This window comes from Zootoca vivipara, chromosome 8 (genome assembly GCF_965207765.1).
Source record: "Zootoca vivipara chromosome 8, rZooViv2.hap1.1, whole genome shotgun sequence".
Taxonomy (NCBI): domain Eukaryota; kingdom Metazoa; phylum Chordata; class Lepidosauria; order Squamata; family Lacertidae; genus Zootoca; species Zootoca vivipara.
This window is the reverse complement of record NC_142591.1, coordinates 22131046-22152525: the sequence shown is the minus strand read 5'-3', so window position 1 is coordinate 22152525 and position 21480 is coordinate 22131046. Positions and strand designations below refer to the sequence as shown.

At 43.9% G+C, this 21480-nt stretch overlaps 1 protein-coding gene across 1 annotated transcript; it reads right to left on the bottom strand.

The window, feature by feature from the left end:
- Nucleotides 1–606: 606 nt before the first annotated feature.
- On the bottom strand, nucleotides 607–17779 carry LOC118090130 (leukocyte elastase inhibitor-like). The gene is made up of 7 exons (XM_060278242.2): nucleotides 17707–17779; nucleotides 11323–11507; nucleotides 5843–5986; nucleotides 5531–5648; nucleotides 4207–4325; nucleotides 2067–2261; nucleotides 607–1080 (listed from the first exon to the last, which is right to left on the bottom strand). The coding sequence occupies exons 1-7, from the start codon at nucleotides 17777–17779 to the stop codon at nucleotides 688–690; spliced, it is 1227 nt and encodes a 408-aa protein (XP_060134225.1). The 3' UTR covers nucleotides 607–687.
- Nucleotides 17780–21480: the final 3701 nt, after the last annotated feature.

Below are 21480 nucleotides of genomic sequence, written 5' to 3'. Positions count from 1 at the left end.
TAAGATCAGCAATAACCTCCCCCAACAAAAACCCCTAAACAACACCCCAGCCCAAGAGTGAGTTCAGCAGACTCAGTTTTTGTAGCTGGAGTCAACCAGGACCCCACCCTCCCAAGCCAGGTAGAAAAGACCTGGTAGAAAAGACCAGGTAGAAAAGACCAGGACTCAGCAGGTTTGGGGGAAACCAAAGATTTGCCTCAGTACCAAAAGAAAAAATAAAAGCATGGCTGGTCTTACTTGATATGCATCAACATGTTTGACTGAGTGAAACATACATCTTTGGAGACAAAATGACAACAATGTTTTATTTGAATGCTTGCTTTTATTAAGAATCAGTGGTACAGAAAAATGTTACTCACGTTCTTTTGGGTGGGGGGGATTTATGAGAAAAGTCTTGCACATGCAACAATTCTAATCTAGCTGACAAAGGTCACCCTAAAAGATTAGCAAAACTTCCAGCAGTTTTCAAAAGCTTTTTGCCAGCAGCCATATAAATATTAGCATATAAAAAGGGTTAAGGGGGGGATTTAGGATTTAGATGTTTTATTCTGGATTATGCTCTGCTAGGTTTCAAGCACTGTTATAAAAGGAATTCCTGACACCCAATGCCTCATGTTGTCTACCTCTCACTGTTCTGTAGCTGTGTTATGCTTATATCAGTTTTATTCCCAGCCACTAGAGTGCTACTTATTCTGGTCTAGCAAATTTGCCAAAGGCAATAAAGCTTTGGGTGCATTTGTGCAGGACAAAATACAAGAAAGGATGGTTAGCCAGAAATGCTTTTGGTTCCTGACGTGGACGCCTATCCCTTGGGCAAGCGGGGGCCTCTGCTTCTTCACTGCCCTCCTCGTCAATCTCGATAAAAGTATCATGGACAAGGTGAGTCAGAGCCACACCTTCTGTTGTGGTTGCGCCAGATAAATCCGCTTTCTCGGGATCAGTCAGAGGTGACAGGTCTAAGTATGCATTAACTTCCACGCTCTTTTCTAAGCTGAACTTAGGGATCACCACCTCAACTTCTTCTGGCTTCAGAATGCAGGACCAGTTGAGCAGTTGGTCGTAGCTAAGTCCGTCTTCCAGCTGGAGGTACAAACAAATGACAGTGATGTGATTGATGATACACTGATCAATAAAAGAAACCAGATTCAGATATCATTGTAAAATGAGCTTTTTGATAGGAAATAACCGCATGACATAAATTTGGCAACGAACATCGACACAAGAATATTGTCCTAGCACATTGTACCTCTAAATGTTTATTTTAATTGTTTCATACTGAGGGGCTGCTCATACAAGGGTAAAATTTACGAACAGTCAAATGTGACATTTCTAGAGTCTCAAAGTTGGTGGGACCAGTTTGTGATTCCCTGGTTGTGCTGGGTCCATTTACCTCAGACCACAGCTAAATTGTCCAGAAGAGAGACTGTGTATTGGAGTTGGGAGCAGGGGTGGCACAGCAGGGGTACCACAGTCAGAGGGTGGCAAAAGTAAAAGAATTTGATAACCAAACAGCAGCCAACTTGGGAGGGTTCACACTGACTGCAGTTGGAAGTGTAGGAAATGTGTAACAGGAACTCAGTGACCACAGCTCAGTGATAGTGCTTGCCCTTTGGGTGTAAAAGCTCTCAATTTCAATCCTTGGCATCTCCAGTATAGTATATGATGCATTTGAAACACTGCCACGCTAGAGTAGGCAATGCTGGATAAATCACCTGGCCTGGTTGAAGGCAGTTTTACATAGGTGAGGTCCAATGAAGTGCTTCCGCTAGTGCAAGGACCTCTGTTTCTGCAACTGAACCTCTCTTCCCTCTCCTCCTTTGTGCAATCCAAAGTCCTTGCACTAGTGGAAGCACTTCACTGATGCCAACCTATGTTCCCAACGCCCAAACTTGAACCATAAACTGCTGGCAAGCAATAGTGATCCTCTGGATTGCCAAGCCTAGCAGAAAAATGAGGGGCTTTGCTTTTTTGCTTTTGTCAGCACTACAAGCAACTTCAGTTTCAGAACCTATTTGCAAAGGAGATGTTAGCCCTATGGGAAGGGGGAGGAATCACCAGAATGTTACCTGTTGAAGAGATTCAGGGTCACAGTCTCTGGGCAGCAATATGAACAAACTCAGCTCATTGTTTCTGTAGGGAATCTCAAGCACCTGCACACCACATTCCTCAATTGTGCCGATATTATACTGGCCCTTCCGGTACATCAGCTGCACATTTGTGCAAATGTCCTGTGAGAAATATGAAGGAAAACAGAAAGTCAACTCATCTCTATGCTCTGTGGATTAGTTTTGTTCTTGTCAGTAACGGATCTGCAGAAAACTCTGAAATGACAGGTTAACCAATTCAGACACATCTAAAATCCTTTTAGAGTTTCAAAACACCTGTTTGGCTCAAGATGCTGACAAATTCGAATCATGGGCACCCATTAAAATTTCAAAACACCAGTCACATAATAAGTTATAATCACAAGCAACAATTGCCCGGTCTCCCAATGCATGTTCTTGTTCTTAGTTTAGTGGGGTGGGGTGGGGTGGGGGGAAACAACAACTGAAATGTTTTTAAATGATGACTTGTATGGTCATAAATGAATACAATCAGGGCTGTCTCTAGGCCCGGGTCCGATGGCGCGGGGCACCAGGCGCCAGGCCACCAGAGGCGCCGCTGCTCCCGCTGCGCCTGCTGAGAGGCGCGGCAGATGCAGCCCTAGGCGCGCCTCTCAGCTGTTCAGGCCGCTCTCCCGAGGCGTGCGGGCCTGGGGCCGCCTCTGCCGCGCGCATGGGCGTCACAACAGGGGGCGGCCAGGCTGGATGGTGCAGGGCGCTGGCCCTCCAGGCGGCAGCCGCGCTGCATGCTGCACGCTGCGCCTGCCCGCCCGCCGCGCTGGGAAACGGGGCGGGGGGACGCCGGAGGGATCCGTCGCGCCAGGGTGCCAGGCATGCTTAAGACGGCCCTGAATACAATCCCTCTCTAATATAAAACTTTAGAACAGGGGGTTCCCAAATTGTGGTTCAGTGGTCTGCAGAATATCTGTAAAAACTGTACAACATTGAGCACAGACCAATGAATGCAATAGATACAAGAGGCAGAAAAATCAATAAGTGGCCCACCAAGACCCTCTGTGATTTTCAAGTGGTCTGTGGGAGAAAAAGTACAGGAACTACTCTTCTAGAACATAGACCCATCCAATTAAGTTGATTGGCGGTAGTATCGAGAGAAATTTCTTAAATATTTATTCATATACCACATTACTAAATTGACAGACATCATTGTCTCGCAATGATAGGACAGTCACTATTTTATATGGTGTTTTAAAAGAAGTGGACCAAGATCAAGGAAGATAGGTCTACCTGTGGCTTTTAGCCATCATAACTAAACATGTAAACTTCATGTTCAGAAGCAATGGAGATTTGAGTAACGTGGAACGGAACCAGTGTTTCCCTCCAGATGTTGTGAACTACAACTCCTATCATCCCTGACTGTCTGAGGTCACTGGGAGTTGAGAATCAAACAGAATCTGGAAAGCGCCATGTTGGCTACCCCTGTACTAGAGATAAACAACAGAGGCCGACTGTTATGAAGAAAAGGCCACACAGATGTTGTGCAACCAACAAGAATTTTACAAGAGCCTTACAGAGAAAAGGGACATACAGAAGGGAGTTGCTGGCAATAGAAACTGAAACTGCGAGCGCAGCTTAGGAGCTGACACAGGCACTTTGTAAAATGGTGGGCTAGGATGGTTAATACATTGTGGCCTTCACCACCAAGATCTGCTTATGACTTGGTCTAGAAACAAGGACATTTTAAAGTTCTTGCACCCTCCTTTGTTCACTTGTTCTCTTGTTTAAAAACAAAAGAATTCTGCAGAGCTAGAAAATCCCAGAAAACAATATAGAACCAGCTTTATATTCTCCTTCCCAACTCATATGATCAACAAAGAAAGTGGTGCTTGAATCTTCTTTGAAACCAGGTCGAGCAGTTTATGTTGCATTATTCCTATGTAGCTCATAAAGATCCCGTTATTCCAACAAAGCTTGAGTAACCTTTGAAAAGTACCTGAAACCAGCAATGATGCACATAAACACAATTTCTTAGAGTCCTCTTCTTGCTCTGAAAACGTTTAGAGCATAAGGAAATACAAAGCTCTAGGTATATTTCTGGAACGGGTATATTTCTGGAACTTACCTCAGTCAAGTAGAATCTATCTACTCTGGTGAGTTCTTTGTCAAATTTCACATCCCATTGCCCTTTAAAGTAGAGAGCGTTCACGTGCAGAAGTTGAGCGAGACAATCAAAGCTGTCCTTCGGGAGAAGATCCTGGATTTTACCTTTAAAACAACATTAGGAGTAAGGCCTTCTGTAGTTTATTTGTAGTACAGGAAGGAAGACTCACATTCATCCATTGTTACCAAGGATGAGTCAGCCATGTCTGTTGTCTCCTTGCCAGATGTTTACAATGGGATCATGTCCATACCATACATTAAAGCATGCAGATTTAAAAGAGATTTGGAAAGGGCACATGGTGAGGAGGAGAGGGGGAAAGTCCTATTGCATCACAGAAAGCATTGTGCCTGCTTCTGCCAGCACAACTATTTAGTCGAATATGGATGTGACCTTGCACTGCGACCTCTTTGAGGCAAGGACCTATCTATTTGCTTACGTCACCCTGTAAAGTGTCCTGTACATTGATGGTGCTACATACCGTAAATAATAAATACGAGAAGGCCTCTGGATATTTACCCATTAATAATTAAAAGAAGGTTTCAGTCTGGAAAAGACATCATGCCCAGCCATAAACCAATGGGATTGTGGGAAACATTAATGTCTTCAGGAAGAGACAATCATTTAAGGGAAACAAAACCTGCAAACTTGAATTTCTTTTTATTGCTAATATACAAAGTATACTAACTAGGCAAATGGTTGCTGCTACATTAACTGTAGTGTGTGCTAATACACTTAGCCTCAAAGGGATGGCGTCAGATCACAAGTAATTCATACTATTGCACGCCACCCCAGTCTCCGAGTGGTGCAAGATTCCAGGGGTTCCAGGCACTTATCCAGGGTTCGAGTTTTCTCAGAATGAGGGACAGCGGAGACTGTAGTGCCTTTATGGTCTATGGTTTATTTACATACATATACAACCTGAGCCTGCGATGGAGGGGTTCATAGCATTGACACCCCAAGGGAGCCTTACTTCCCCCATAGTAGCAGTATTGGATTAAAACAGAAATCAGGCATGTCTGTCTCTGTGGCTTCCCAGCCACCTGCTTCTAACTTCTAGCTAACATAACTCCTCCCCTCTCAACTCTGGCCTTTGTCTTTCTAACACCCATTTGCTGTCTGGCACAGAATCACTTCCTTTGTTATTTTAGCAGTCCATACTTTGGCTATTACTTCACCAGGAAGCTAGCCTAGCTATTCCAAGAGTTTGAATCCTAGATGTTAACACTTGCTGGATCCAGGAATGAGAGGGGTCTTGCGGGCATACAGCTTACTCCCCCACCCCCCGAAAAAAAAAACTTCATAATAATACCATGTGTCTGGACTTCAACCCAAAGGTTTATCAGCCTCCGTACTTCTTCTGGGGCATTGTAAATGTCAGCTCCATCCACCTCGGTCAAGTACAGTTTCAGAGCACAGTACAGGAATTTCTGTATGAAAACAGGAATAATTATTTAGCACATTACTGAAAGTTCTGTCTCTGTGTCTAGAATTAAGCAGCTAACAACAAGCATCAATTTATCCAGGTTTAGCAAACCAGCTAAAGCATTTGTACCAAACTGTTTTGGAGATATGACGCTACTCTTTGAACGCTGGACCGTATAATGAGCAGTTCAGAAATTACCTGAAGGAAAGCAATGGACTGGTCTCCATAGAGCCGGTTGGCGAAGCTCAGCTCATAGTTGGTGCTGGGCTTATTGAGTTCTGCAAGGATTCTGTGGAAAGCAGTATGGACTGCTGTGAGTTTCTCACACTCATAATCAGGCACCTTCAAGGAACAAAACTAATATCATTATATCATACATCTAAACATCTGAGCTCTGTGTGTTCATCACTTGATTAATTGGACATGTGACTGAGCCCTAAATGTAGTTATGTAGTTAGTTGTGCTTTTTATAATTGTGCTATTTTTGTAACCTGCCCTGGGACCATTTTATGAAAGCAGGGCAGGTTACAAAAATATTGTAATTATATTGTAATTATAAGAAGTACAAATGATCGAAATCATAAAATTAAACCACAAAACTATAAAAACCAGAAAGCTATAAGTAGTTATATAAAAAAATAAAGTAAAAATAACCTTGCAAGGGTTTACTCTGTATTGCTGATGGGGAAGAGTGATTTGCTTAAGGCTATCTGGTGGGTTCATAGCCATCCTTTGAAATTTGCACTTATTTGAATTTTGTGATGCATTTCTCCAATTAAAGATTGTATACAAAAAATGCATATATTAGGGGAAATTGTGCATAAAAATGAACATATAGGTGAATATAGCATATAAATGCATTGTAATAGGAGAAATTGCTTGCAAAGATGCATATAGAGTATCAGTCGAAACTGCATGCAAAGATAACAAACTTTTTATAAAAGAATGGAAATGAATATTTACAGATAAATTGTAAACAGATAAAAACATTAGCAGGATTAATGTAATAACCTGCAAATTTACAAGAATATATATTTACAGTAGATAAATAAATGAGCAAGTTAAATGAACCTGGATATACAGAAGATATTAAAAAATTAATTTAACCAACCGCAGAAAGAGGGGGAAGGAAGTCAAAATTTGGAAATGTTAAATTGATTGTAAAACTAATGAAATGTATAAATTTGAAAAATATAAATAAAAAACTAAAAAAACTGCATGCAAAGATGTGTTTATTAGGAGAAATTTGCACTAAAATGTTGAAGTTACAGGCAGGTAGCCGTGTTGGTCTGAGTCGAAGCAAAATAAAAAAATTCCTTCAGTAGCACCTTAAAGACCAACTAAGTTTATATTTTGGTATGAGCTTTCGTGTGCATGCACACGAAAGCTCATACCAAAATATAAACTTAGTTGGTCTTTAAGGTGCTACTGAAGGAATTTTTTTATTTTAAAATGTTGAAGAATTTTATGAGGATTTTTTAATCTATAAAATGCATTTTTTCGCAGAAATGTGGGGAACTGAATTGAAGATTGGAAAAATGAGAAGCTGGGAGAACTGAAATTGACTCACCCTTCCACCCGTACTTCTGAGTAAACATGCTAGGATTGCGCTGTTAGAAGCTACACACAATATCAAGTCTTACTACATAGCTGCCAAGTTATCCCTTTTTTAAAGGGATTTTCCCTTATGCTGAATAGGCTTCCTCGCGAGAAAAGGGAAAACTTGGCAGCTATGTTACTAGCTCTTACAGCTTAACTAATTCTCTTACATTTCCCAATTCAGGTCCATTACCTCCTGATGAGGACAACATGGAGATTCGGGTCTCTGCCTGCTGTCTGTAGGACTGCCACGTGGAGCTGCTCCTAGACGCAACCCCTCTTTAATATCGTGAGAGCGAAGGCCCTAAAATGAAACCGATGCACTGCTGTGTTCAGTGGAATGTCAAATGGCGTCCATTTAATGTTGTATGGCAAAACAAACTATTAAGCAGTGTGCAGAGGCCCTTCCCAAGAAAACACAGAGCCAGTTGATGCATTGGCAGTTGATGCATTCTCCCCTTCATAGGAATCATCTCTTCTCAATAGATCCCTTGACACATTCTAATTAATGCATGCTCCACACCAATTGGAATTGTTTGAGAGAGAGTGGAGAAGAGTGTGGTAGCCCAACCCCTGTCACTGCCCTCCATAAATCAGATGAATAACTTCTGAAATGTGTGAACCCTCTACTTATAGATTTCAACAGCACCATAGCTTTTCCTGCCACTGTCTGCTTATCTTTCCATTTCCCTTTCCCACATAGCAGAACATCCCCATCCTTATCTTGTTGCAAAGTTGTAGAGAACTCCCTTCTCTGGTCAACCTCTTCTTGCCACAGTTCCCTTTCTCCTGCGTCCTTTGCTTTTTCTGTATCCACTTTTCTTTTAAATATCTCTTTCTACATCTATTGCCTTCGGTTTTTCTGACTGTAGCCTGCCAGCTCCTCAAATGTATCCCCAGTCCTAAACATCTGCTGCATGTGATTTCCCCCCCAACTAAACTGGCAACATTCCCTTCCCTCCTATATTTGATATAACATTTGTATACTGCTTTTCCAGCAACCAGTTTAGCTCAAAGCGACTCGCAATACAGTGGTCCCTCGACTTACGAATTTAATCTGTTCCGAAAGCACATTCGTAGGTCGAAAAATTTGTAAGTAGAAAAAGCGGTTTCCCATAGGAAAGCATTGGAAACGGAAAAATTTGTAAGTCGAGTAAACCGCATCTAAAATTCGTAAGTCGAGAAAACCCCATCTAAACCGCTAAACTGTTTTCCTTTCGGATGTAAAAAAAAAGTAAGTGTGCGGCCATTTTTTTCATTCATAACTCGAAATTTCATAAGTTGAGTACTTTGCAAGTCGAGGGACCACTGTAATCACAATAGCATTAAAAAAATTAACATTGCAATCACTGTATCTAGCACAATAGCATAAAAATAAAGCAAACGGCAGCAAAAAGTTCATCGAAACAATTATATAATAGTTATCAATTGACTCTGCGTTGCTTGTTTCCCAAACTACTGAATACTTTGAGCTACTGGTAATTCAGCCAGTGTGAGGCTTCACAGCCACAAGCAAAATAAAGGAAAGTTAAATAAAGAAATACCACTGTTGGAGAGGTACGAAAATATAAAGGAGTTCTTAGTCTGTCTTCCAAGCGACCATAGCTTCCTCTTGTCCCGAAATATCTTCTCCGTACTGGAGCTCCACACTCTTTAAGTTCATCCCAGTGAAGGATCTGGAATGGAATTGTAAGAGATCTTCAGTCATGAAAGTAAACAGTGAGACAATACTAGATAGTTTATTATTTGTGGGAAAGATAAAATGTGAACCCAAATCCATACAGAGGAGATATTATTCTTTCCCCTAAATAAGGATTCTTCCAAACAAGCATATACATGGGTGCTTTTCTCTGAGACTATGGAAGAATTGGCTCATGCTACAGGGAGATACAGGTCAACCTCCCTGCTTTTGCTCCTTAGAAACTTTATTGAGCCCCCCTGCACCCCATACTGAGTGACACCCTATATATCTCTGGTGTTTTGTATGTGGCTCAAGCTTATCCACAAATATATTTAGCCTCACTCTTTCCAGGCACAGTTCTGCACTTAAAAATTCTGTCCTAGCTCCCCCCTCTCTTTTTTGCTCCAGAGCTTTCCCCGTGAAAACCCACTCCTTACTGCTGAATCAGAGCAAACAACTATTTGGGTTTTCTGTGCATTGCCACTTGCTCCAATTCAGCAGTAAAGAGCAGGAATTCACGGGAAATGCTCTGGAGGGGGGGGGAGTAGGGGCACTCGGGTACGGAGCTTTAAGGTACAGACCATGTATGGAAAGCATGGAGAAAAGTAAGCGTGGATAAGCCCTCAGTGTGGGAACGGTCAATATAATGTCCATCTGTCAGGAGGTCAGCATTTCCCTTTGGCTCTTTGCCACAGCAACATGCTTCCTGCCTTGCTGTGTTTGGCTTCTTGACTCCTGGCTCTCTGACCCTCTGACCCTTGGCTTCCTGATTCCTGGCTTCTGGACTCCTGTTCCTGCTCCCACCCCGACATCTTGCCCCCAGTCCCGACGTCCTCAGCTGACCACCTGTAAACCGGACTGTGATACCTACAGCTGTTGTTATATTATAGCAGGCATCCCCAAACTTCGGCCCTCCAGATGTTTTGGACTACAATTCCCATCTTCCCCGACCACTGGTCCTGTTAGCTAGGGATCACGGGAGTTGTAGGCCAAAACATATGGAGGGCTGCAGTTTGGGGGTGCCTGTATTATAGCTTGCATCATCCCTGACCATTGTCCATGTTGACTAGGTCTGATGCAAGTTGGAGTCCAACAATATTGGCTATCCTTGATTTAGTGGCTTGCGCATTTTTCAAGTCTGGTTTAGACCATTCATAATAAGATTCTTTGTATAGACAATCAAGCCATTGAACAAAACAATATGTGTTTTTATTAGGTCTTTCTTCTAATATCTTCATTTTCTAACTGATATCCCTATCCCCACCACCTTGCAGCCTGAAGCAGCACAATCCAGGAGGTCTGTCCCATTATACTGAATATTTTGATCTCCTCTTCCTTGGATTTCAATTAATCTTCTAACAGTAGAAGCTGTAAAGTATACTGTTTCATAAGAACTCAGAGTGACTAACATATATGGTTTTCCTAAACTAGCTTAGCTTACTAGTGGGGCTGTGTCATGTGTATTCAGACCAGTTGCTGACTTGCTCTACTTGGAATTATGCAATTGCTCATTCACGTCAACAATACACTTGAATGTAGCAAGACTAGAAATGTAGGAAGATGCCTTGTTCTGAGTCAAGATTGTCCATCTACCGGTATCCCAGTGTTGTCTACCCTGCCTGACAGTTGTTCTCCAGGATCTCAAGCAGACCTCTTACTTTTACCTTCCACCTTATCCTTTTAAGATGGAGACTTTCTGCGTGCAATAGCTATAGCTATGGCTACTCTCCAAAGACTGGATATAATGGGTGAATATTACAATATTACAAACAGGATGTTATTGTTGTTGTGAAATCTCCCCTCACCTGGTGTTCTCCAGATGTTTTGGATGACAAAACATGGCTGGAGTCTGATGGAAGTTGAAGTCCAAAATATCTGGAGGGTGCAAGGTTGGGGGCAGCTAGCTTAGAGTGTTGGAAAACGTATCTCTAGTGCATAATCTAAAGTGAAATTGCTTGTGCATATATAGAATCATAGGATTGTAGAGTTGGAAGTGACCACCAGGGCCATGCAGTCCACCCCTTGCAATGCAGCAATCCTTCACCCAACATGGGGCTCGAACCCATGACTCTGAGATCAAGAGTCACGTGCTCTACCAACTGAGCTATCCTCTTTTTAAATGTATGTTTTTAAAATTGTGTACATCACCTGGAGCAATATTTGTGGAAGGCAATTAAGAAATAAATAGCTACTACTGCTAAATAGCTACTACTATAAATCTGGGGCACCTACTCATTCACTTTTTCAAACATTGTTAGGTTGTGGGTTGTTTTTAATGTAATAATATATATTGGGAAGAAAAAGATGTACAGTACAACTTACAAGGCAATCAATACACTAAAGTGGCACATGTAAGACTTCCTATAGACTTCCTAAGGTTGTGGTAGTGGATACATACCTTTTCCAAATGAGCTGCAGTATCACAACCAGATGCATAGAAGAGCAGGCCAACTGCCGCTGTGAGATTCACGGGAGAAAATAGGACATTTTCACATGGGTGCTCATGGACCAGCCTGTGGTAAAAGTCTATGGCAAATTTAGCATTTGCTTCACTGAGGGTGGTCATTGTGAAATCTGAAAGCTCTGAAAAAAGAAGAGAAATAAGAAGAATAGGAACCACAGAAAGAGCATCTGTGGCTTCTGAATTGCATCTCTTTGTAAGGTTCCACTGCATGAAGATTTGAAAAAAGAAGCCCCACTAAATTTCTTACATGTTACATATACCCACTGAAAAATTACAGATTACCAATTGCAGCCAAGCACCAGGTTATGCAAACAACCAGAATCAAGAGGTACAGCATTTCCTGAACTCAGAATGCAGATGTGGGAATTGAATGGCTGGATGCAGACATCCAAGAAACACTCTCCCAGCATGTAGGAAATCAGCAGGATGGGGAGAAAATTCTAACATATTTGTTTGCTTTCTGTCCGGGGGGGGGGGGACTTTAACAGGAAGTAGTAGTACCGTTAAGGAATAGCTCTACCATTTGAGAGTTGATGGAGCATGGAACATGGATAAATAACTTTTTTTTCAGCCCAAGAGTCACTTTCTCCCATGGGCAACCTTCCAGGGGCCACATACCAGCAGCGGCCAGGGCCAGGCATTTCAACCAGGCAAGAGCAGATCTATGAAGCCATTTGGCCTAGGAAAGGTTGTGGCCTGGGAAAGCCAGCCAGCCAGACCTGGAGGTCACGGGGGGTGCAGTAAAAGCAGTACTAGGGTTAGCATAATCTCCTTCTCCAAAATGCCAGACACGAGGCATGTTAGCAATGATCATTTCCCCCACCCATTTCTTTAGCAACTTCTATTTTTGCAAAGCCCCTTAACTTAATCCAAAATTTCAATCACCCCCGAAAAGGATAGACATTTACCTTGCCTTCAAGGAGTCTAATGGAGAGTGATGTGTGTTCCTATGGACCGGGGTCATTTATAATGATCCTCTTCCACCTCCACTGGCACAGATCTAGCTTGCATCTACAAATCTTTAAGGAAGTATAGAAATTTAATCTGACTAATTATGCTGGTGTAAGAGGCATAAAATAAATTTTGTTCATTGATGGTAATACTTGGTAATAATCACCATCACTGAATCTTATTTAGAGCACGGAACAGACAGGTATAAAGTTAACAATCATGCATGGTGCATCTATAACTCACGCACAGAAGCCTTACACTCCAACAATTTGAAAGCATTAAAAACAACCACAAATCAATTTCATGAAACTATTCTTTAATGTCTGCAAGTGATTCAGTGGTGGCATTCACAATTAATGTGGCTGACGTAGTGATTGTCACATTTTTGATCTTCTGGTCATTCTTTCCTCATTGCCTTTATTCCATGGAACTCCTATGCATATTATAGAGAATGGATGGGGAAATTGTAGTCCTCCTGATGTTGTTGGATTACATCTCCCATCGTTCTTGATCATAGTCCAAGCTGACCGGGGCTGGTGGAAGCTGAGAGTTCAACAACCTCTTCCTCATGCCTTTTCTAGGGGGGGGGGGTAGGGAAATTGATCAAGCTGGTTAGCTGGATCCTCATTTCCTGCCTCCACTTGGGCCAAGTTCGAGGTGTAGGTGGGGCTTCTCACTTTTCAATCCCCTGATGTCACAATGATATCAGGTAACCTGCTTTTAATAGTGCTGTGCACTGGGTTTTGCAAAGCTCAGTGACCAGTTGATCAATGGGGCTTTTTTGCACCGTGCTGTGCAAAAAAGTTCACCTGACTTCATTCAAATTTGACATGTGTGGGCAGGGAATATAAGGAACGAGCCTACCTTTGTTTTGCAAGCCCTGAAAATCAGCTGGTTGTCAGTGCTTTCAAAGAACTGTATACTACACTATGGAAGGCCAAGCAACTAATCATTGTGCTGGGGTCGGGTGATGATGTTTCTATTTTGCTTAGTGTATGTGGGCTTTTTGTTTGTGTAGCTTCTCTGCTGTTCGCTTGCGTTCCTTTGGTGGTGAGAGATGTTGGGGTTGGCCTAGGATATGGTTGTTCATTTGTGGTTGGCTGTAGTGTTCTTTGTTTTGTGTGTGAGTGGGGTGGGTGGGTGTTTTGGGTCATGGGCTTAGCCATATTGATTTGTATGCTGTTGGTGGATTTTTGTCGTTGTCTTGTTGGGCTATGTATGTGATAAAGGGGAACCATACCGGGATGAAGCCACCTTCTTCTATTTGTCCCCGTGTCAGTTTTAGCTTATTGGTTAATTTTTCTAGTAAGGCTGTTTCCCATACTATTTGTTACCATTGGTCCATGCTTACTCCTCTACCTCTTTCCCCCTTTTCTTCCCAATGTCTCAACAAATGAAACTGATTTGTAAAGATGTTACAAGAGACATTGCTAAAAAAAACACACACTAATCATTGTGCTTGCAAAATGCTGTGCACAGGCCTTTGCAGGAGCTGATGATCAGAGATGCCTGCAAAACCCCTTTCTGTGTGCTCCACACCTGACCTCATATAGCATCGTATGTGATGTTAGGTGCAAGACAGGTGCACATGGCTTGGCCAAAATAGCTGTACAGAACATCACCAGTGTTTCACTGTAAGTGCATAGCATTGTGTAAAAAGCAGTTTCTGGAGCTTTCTAGGAACTGCTACAGGCTGTCTTGTGACTGCTGTTGTTTTACATTGTTACGCAACGCTAACGGCTTGATGCTGCACGCAGCATCACCCTTACGTGAAAAAAGGTGTAGGTGAAGATTGAGACTCAAGCACATCCATCACCTTCCCTAGATATTCTTGCCTCACATCTGAGGATTTGGAATAAGGGCGGCGCATTGCCAACCCTCAAAACAAACAAACAAAGTAAAAAAAAAAAACTCACCTTCTCTGAAAATTCGTTAGAATTTTGGCAGCCTAGTCTTGATCTCTCCTAATGTGTCCTACTCTGATACATTAACAGTAGAAGTCAGATGCTCCCTCAAAGGTTTTTCCATAACCAAAATTGCCTGCTGAGTGAGAACGTGTATGCAAGCCATGAACCGGGTAGTCCCTGGTTCAGATCCCACTGGAGTCAAGAACCCTTTGCATTTGGCAAACCACTATTATCTCATCCGCACCCCTCCCCACACTCACACATCTCTGCTGTGGATGTTATAGCAATAATTGCCTGTTGCCTGCAAGGCTATTGTAATGACTGGTAAGTCAATGTATGCAAAGTACTTTCACAGCCTGAAATTTGCCATATACAGATGCTAGATATTATCATCCTCAGAGTAGTTCTGTCTCCCCATTATGGGTGCAGTGCTACAGTGGCAACATGTACTAATAAGAGTATAAAAGTTGACGGGTGGCATAAGTGCCAAGTGGTAAAATGTTTGCCTTGCACAGATAATTAAAGGAAGTTTAGCATTTAGCCTGCTGGTTGGCTGATGTAACACAAGCTATGAAGACAAAAGTGGTGCACATGGCATTGTACTGTAGGGCCATGTAACTAAGCACTCAAAGATAACTAGGCATGGAGAGATAGAAATACCTCTGCTGGCAGATGAGAAATGGAGAGCTCTGTCCTTCTGCCAGCTTTTCTATTATTATGAAATGGGGGAGGGGGGGCAGACTCCCTGTAATCTCTGCATTCAGTGAAGTGTCCAAATTGGAGAAAACTCATATATTTCTGAATTTAGCAAAGGCTGGGATTTAGCACCAGCTAACTTCCTCATGAAGGGACGCGGGTGGCGCTGTGGTCTAAACCACTGAGCCTCTTGGGCTTGCTGATCAGAAGGTCAGCGGTTCGAATCCCCACAACGTGGTGAGCTCCCGTTGCTTGGTCCCAGCTCCTGCCAACCTAGCAGTTTGAAAGCACGCCCAAAAAGTGCAAGTAGATAAATAGGTACCACTCTGGTGCGAAGGTAAACGGTGTTTCCGTGTGCTGCTCTGGTTTCGGTGTTCCGTTGCACCAGAAGCGGGCTTAGTCATGCTGACCACATGACCCGGGAAAACTGTCTGCGGACAAACGCCGGCTCCCTCAGCCTGTAAAGCGAGATGAGCGCCGCAACCCCAGAGTCGTCTGTGACTGTAAACTGTCAGGGGTCCTTTACCCTTTTAACTTCCTCATGAGGCCAACTTGGTGCTGGTGGGTCATTGGAGAAACAGTGGTGCTGGCAGGCAGCCATTAGCCCCTCAATGGAAGGCATCAACCAGGCAGAAGGCCCTGCCAGGGACAGAGGGAGGTTGCCAGGATTAAAAGGAGGGAGTGACGTCACCGCAAGAAATGAGGGTGTCCCTTTGCAACAGAAGTTTTAGGAGCAGGGGTTTTTCTGGGAAGAAGGAGCAGGAAGTGGGCGGAATTCCATGCAGGGACTGAAGGGCAGCAGACATGCTGGCTGGCTAAAGGAGGCTTTTCACAGAGAGACACAGAGCTGGTACTTAGGATCCCTCCAAATCCAATGCTATGCTGCTGGAAAGGCCAAGCCCCTCTTGGGATGTAGATCCTGTGAACTCTGCCTCCTCCACAATTCTCAGGTGTACATTTGTTGAATAAACCATGTTTCTTAAAGACACTACAGTGGTACCTCAAGTTACAAACGCCTCAGGTTACAAACGCTTCAGGTTACAAACTCTGCTAACCTGGAAGAGTTACCTCGAGTTGAGAACTTTGCCCCAGGATGAGAACGGAAATTGTGTGTCGGCGGTGCAGCGGCAGCAAGAGGCCCCATTAGCAAAAGCATGCCTCTAGTTAAGAACAGTTTCCGGTTAAGAACGGACCTCTGGAACGAATTAAGTTCATAACTAGAGGTTTAAGGAGATGCAATTCATTGCGAATCTCTTACAAATTGACCTACAGTACACTTAGAGTATTAGTCAATGTCTGAGCAGTTTATAATAATTAAAGTCAAGCTCCTCTGAACAGACACATGTGCTCCTTTGTGAGTCCAGCGATTGCGATAAGAGATACGATTCTGCCCCTATTTCACAATGTATGCATTATAGCTAATGAGTTAAAGATGTATCTTCTCTCCCGACAATCTGGAGACGTATAGGTAAGCACATTTCAAAACGCAGGAGCAGATGCCATCAGCAGAAAATAGCACAGCTAAATAACAAAACAGGCACTGCGCTGCCTTGGTAGCATCATTGGAGGGTTTTTTGAAGTAGTTATCTCAGCAGGAACCTCACTATCTTAGAGGAGTTTTTACAATGTAGGGGTACATCTGAGGCTGAAGTGACTTCAAAAAGAAGATATAAATAGTGTCTTTCTCACGCAAGTCCCCCTGATGCATGCATGCAGCTAGCAATGTTCATTTGACCCATCTTCTTTAGAATCCAAGTGCCATAGGAGCCAACTCCTAGGGACCGATGTCCCTTTGCTCCCCCCACCATAAAATATTTGAGGGGGTCTGCCCCACCTCCAAAGTTGATGGGCATTGCCATTCAAAGGGTGTGCGTGCGGTGAGTCTTGCAATCAATTATGTGAAGCAGGGCTTACCTGCCCTCCCTCCTCCCCCCCCCCAAAAGATTGACACCTCTACCTAGAGCCAAAGGCAAGTCTCATCAGGCAGAAAACAAAATCAGAAAGCGAAGGTGCAACAAACTGAAGCAGCTTACACACAAGCCAAGTTCATTAGCAAAGCTAATGTTTCGGAGACTTCAAAGCTACAGAATCTTTGATATGCTGAGGATGTGCTGTTATGACACTGCTTGCCGAAAGTGGTTGTATCAACAGAACATTTGCGTGGACAGGCAGAGTCCCCCCAAACCCCCAGGCGACCCCCTGAGCGGAATAAAGACGCAAGACAACGTGCTATGGGATTCAAATTGGCCACAACTTTATTAAGATTCAGATGTAGGGAGACCTTGGCTCAGGCATTGGGCGTTATCCTTTCCAGTTCCCAGCCAGGGATCTGTGAGGCTTCGGGGTTATCTACATGTATGGGGCTTGGGGCTGGCTCTGGAGAACATATGTTCAAGCAGAGAGAGCCCGCCCCCTGTTTGCCGCCGCTGGAAGGGAGAAGCGATGATGCCTATTGGCATGGTCAAGGCTTCCCCCAATACCCCAATCTTGTTGCCACAAGGGGGGTGAGGTCTCCGCATCACGCCCTTCCCTCTAGGAAAATCGCCAAAGAATTCCGCCCAAGGCCTGACACTGCCAAAGGTGTGACATATTGCAACGGGAAAGGTGAAACCTGCCAATACAGGAAAATTCCTTTCCGAGAAAAGGTTAACCTGCAAAAGAACTTGAATGAGGGTGTGGAGGGTGGGAGAAGCTCTGGAACCAACTGGTGCTTGGAGGTAAGATTCAAATTCTATTGTGTGAGCCGGACAGTCCCTCCCCTTACCTGGCCACCCCCTGGCAACATCTCCCCAGGCAGGATAGGACGCTAGGCTCGGGTAGGCGGAGACCCCTGGCATCCTACCTAGGAAGGCGATGCCAGCCCCGAACTACCAGGGATCCGAACTGCCAGCCTTCTGGGATCAGGGGGCTGCGCGCGACCATGCAAAAGTCGCAGCATATTAAAGCCACAAAAACTCAAAGGTGTTGCTCTGGAGGAACAAAGCAAGGATTCCCGAAACCTAACAGTTAAAGCACTTTAATGCATTATATGTGCACATGCTAGTCTGGTTAGCCTATGCCCAGCACTAGCTATGGTTGCTACTGAGCACTAGTTAAAACACGGGGCTGTATAATGGACCAGGCACTGAGCACAAGAGTGCCTCCATCATTAGGTCCACCAGGTCACAGGGTGTACTGTACCAACTGCATTGTTGGAGGAGGAGGTGAAGGGGGGAGGGAGTAGGCACATCTCTCCTAGAACATGCACTACAATGCCATGCCTAGACATTAAAAGGTAAAGGTAAAGGGGCCCCTGATCATCAGGTCCAGTCGTGTCCGACTCTGGGGTTGCGGCGCTCATCTCGCTCTATAGGCCGAGGGAGCCGGCGTTTGTCCGCAGACAGCTTCCGGGTCATGTGGCCAGCATGACAAAGCTGCTTCTGGCGAACCAGAGCAGCGCACGGAAACGCCGTTTACCTTCCCGCCAGAGCGGTCCCTATTTATCTACTTGCACTTTGATGTGCTTTCGAACTGCTAGGTGGGCAGGAGCTGGGACCGAGCAACGGGAGCTCACCCCGTTGCAGGGATTCGAACCCCCGACCTTCTGATCAGCAAGCCCTAGACTCTGTGGTTTAACCCACAGAGCCACCTGGGTCCCTTAGAGCCACCTGGGCCTAGACATTGCCCAACAGCAACCACCATGGAGATCATCAGCTCACACCCATTCTGGTTTATATTGCTCAGACACTGTGTGTGGTATCTGCAATGCATGGCTCACACTTGGGGCATTCCATCTGCTACCACCACCACCAACAATGGCAATTATGAGTATGGATAGTGGCAACCCACTGGCATGTGGCGTAATATTCTTCAAAGCTTTGGAAAGGTGCAAGACTGGAGTCTGTGCTGTCATATAAACTTTGTTGAAATGTACCCTGGTTGTTTTTTTAAAAAAAATTAAAGTAATATGCAGCCTATCAGAATCATTTCTATCTGAGAGGGATAGCTCAGTTGGAAGAGCACGAGACTCTTAATTTCAGGGTTCAAGTTCCACATTGAGTGAAATATTCCTACATTGCAGGGGGTTGGACTAGATGACCCCTGTGGTCACTTCCAACTCTACGAATCTGTGATTCTATCTGCTCAGGTCTCGCCTGTGGAGAGAGGAAGGAGGAGGGAAGCCCAAATTGCATGTGATACCCCACACACAATTAATTTCCCCCTGGTGTCTGCCATGTTTGAAGATCCCAACATAGGGGTTTTTTGCCACAAAGAATCAACCATGCAAAAATATTCATGCATAGTCCTGTAGATTTCAGTAAGGAAATAGATGTAAAGTGAAATATTTTGTACCAGAAAAAGGCAAAACTACTTGAACCAGAGGCAAGGAAAGCTAAGGCAGCAATCCTATACACAATTACCAGAGAGAAAGTCCCTTTGAACTCAGAAAGGCTTACTTCTGAGAAGGCATGATTGCTGTGGATATGGTTTATAATTTTATATAAATGGATTTCCAGAATGCACCAGTTCAGACATTTTCAACTTGGGCAGGGAATTATTCATCCCATTCTCTAAGGATGTATCAAAGCCTCCTTTGTCATTTAGTGCCTGGTTCTGTTGTCTTTTTGAAGGATTATATCTGTAGGCACCAAATCCAAGGAGCGGCCGCGACAAAAAAACAAAACAAAAACAGGCCCTGAAGGACAGGTAATTATTGCAGGAGACGTGCACACCTATAGCTACTAAAATAATATGAGGATTTAGAGCTTATGGTGTTTTGAAACTCATCCTACATCAAAGGAATTTTGCAACAGATATCAAATTTGTAACATGACACATTTAGATATAGGCGAAGGGAATTGCTGAGTACTGTATACACTATACCTTAAGGACATTTGAAGCACATTTCCCCCCTCAAATAATTCTTGGCATTGTGGTTTATTAAGGGTTGCAACCCTTAACCCTTAAGCAGCCCTCTCAGTCTCTGACTGAGAAATAAGTTAACTTAAGCTAAATATAAGTCTATATTTTTGAAAGCCCCTATTTTCATCAGAGAAATGTTGGAGAGTATAGAGTTATGCAACCCTTGAGCCAATGAGATAAGCAACTATACAACCTTTAGAAGATATCTGAAGGCAGCCCTATGTAGGAAAGTTTTTTTAAAAATGTTTTACTAGGTTTTTAAATATGTTGGAAGCCTCCCAGAGTGGCTGGTCCAACCCAGCTAGATGGGCAGGGTAATAATAATAATAGTAATGATGGCGGTGTTGGTGATGATGATGATGATGATGATGATGATGATGATGATGATGATGATGGAATAGGGCATCCATGTTTTCGTTGGAGCAATGTTGGAGGGTGTGGGACTGTACACTGTGCAGGTCCTCCAAAATTGGGGATATCAGGACATGGCCTAATCCTCACAGAAAAAGAACCTAGTCTGGATACCAGCTGTGCTGTAGCCAGCTGTCTGCTCCTTGGTAGCATAAGAAGGGGGGGTGGTACGCACAAGCAGGTGGCGCTGTGGTCTAAACCACTGAGCCTCTTGGGCTTGCTGATCGGAAGGTCAGCAGTTCAAATCCCCATGACAGTGTGAGCTCCCATTGCTCTGTCTCAGCTCCTGCCAACCTAGCAGTTCGAAAGCATGCCAGTGCAAGTAGATAAATAGGTACAGCTGTGGCATGAAGGTAAACAGCATTTCCGTGCGCTCTGGTTTCCGTCACGGTGTTCTGTTGCACCAGAAGCTGTTACATTATGCTGGCCACATGACCCGGAAAGCTGTCTGTGGACAAACGCCGGCTCCCTCGGCCTGAAAAGCGAGATGAGGGCCGCAACCCCATAGTCGCCTTTGACTGGACTTAACCATCCAGGGGCCCTTTACCTTTACCTTTATGTGCAAGTGGTGGGCAGCACCAGAAACCAAATGGGGGCAGAGCAATGAATGCCAATTTTACCTTCGTACGATAGGTTAGTTTCTTTGTAAATCATTTTTATTAAATTTTCCACTTGATCCAATCAAATCACATTAAATATTCCAAATTATACATATCAAATAATCCAACTATTCTGCCAAATTATAAATTTTTCGGGGCTTCCCATGCTTCAAGCTCAGAAGGCTCTAATCATATCATAATTCTACTGCATTTCATAGTCATTTTCAGGGATTCCTCTATTTTTTTCTGTTATGATCCTTCATTCTTTCGCAGCCTCTGAGTTGTTCCCACAGGCGAGTTGAAACAAATGGTGTGTTTCTGTGTGGACGATAGGTTAGTTTCAACACAGAGAGACACACCCCTCTCTGAAGGCAAGGAAGAGGCGGGATCAGAGCTCAAGAGTCCAACCAGGAAGAATCACTCAAGAAGGACATAGAGCAGGTCGGGTGAGTGGTTTAGCCTGGAGTGGCTTGGTAAGGGTTGTGAAGGCCAGATGGAGATCCTGGGAGGGCCATTTCCCTGACATAGAGGGACAGATGCCCATCATGCAATGAGCTCATATATAAAAGTGGCATGACTTGGAATGCCACCAGTATTGTAACTCAAGTATCATTGACTGGGTATGT

Excerpts from the sequence above, each read along its gene's own strand:
- LOC118090130 (XM_060278242.2), bottom strand. The coding sequence starts at position 17,779 with ATGCCAGGGGTCTCCGCCTACCCGAGCCTAGCGTCCTATCCTGCCTGG. Across the intron at positions 5,649-5,842 it reads AGTCCATTGCTTTCCTTCAG|AAATTCCTGTACTGTGCTCT; the intron begins GTAATTTCTGAA and ends GTTTTCATACAG. Across the intron at positions 4,326-5,530 it reads GGTTGAAGTCCAGACACATG|GTAAAATCCAGGATCTTCTC; the intron begins GTATTATTATGA and ends GTTGTTTTAAAG.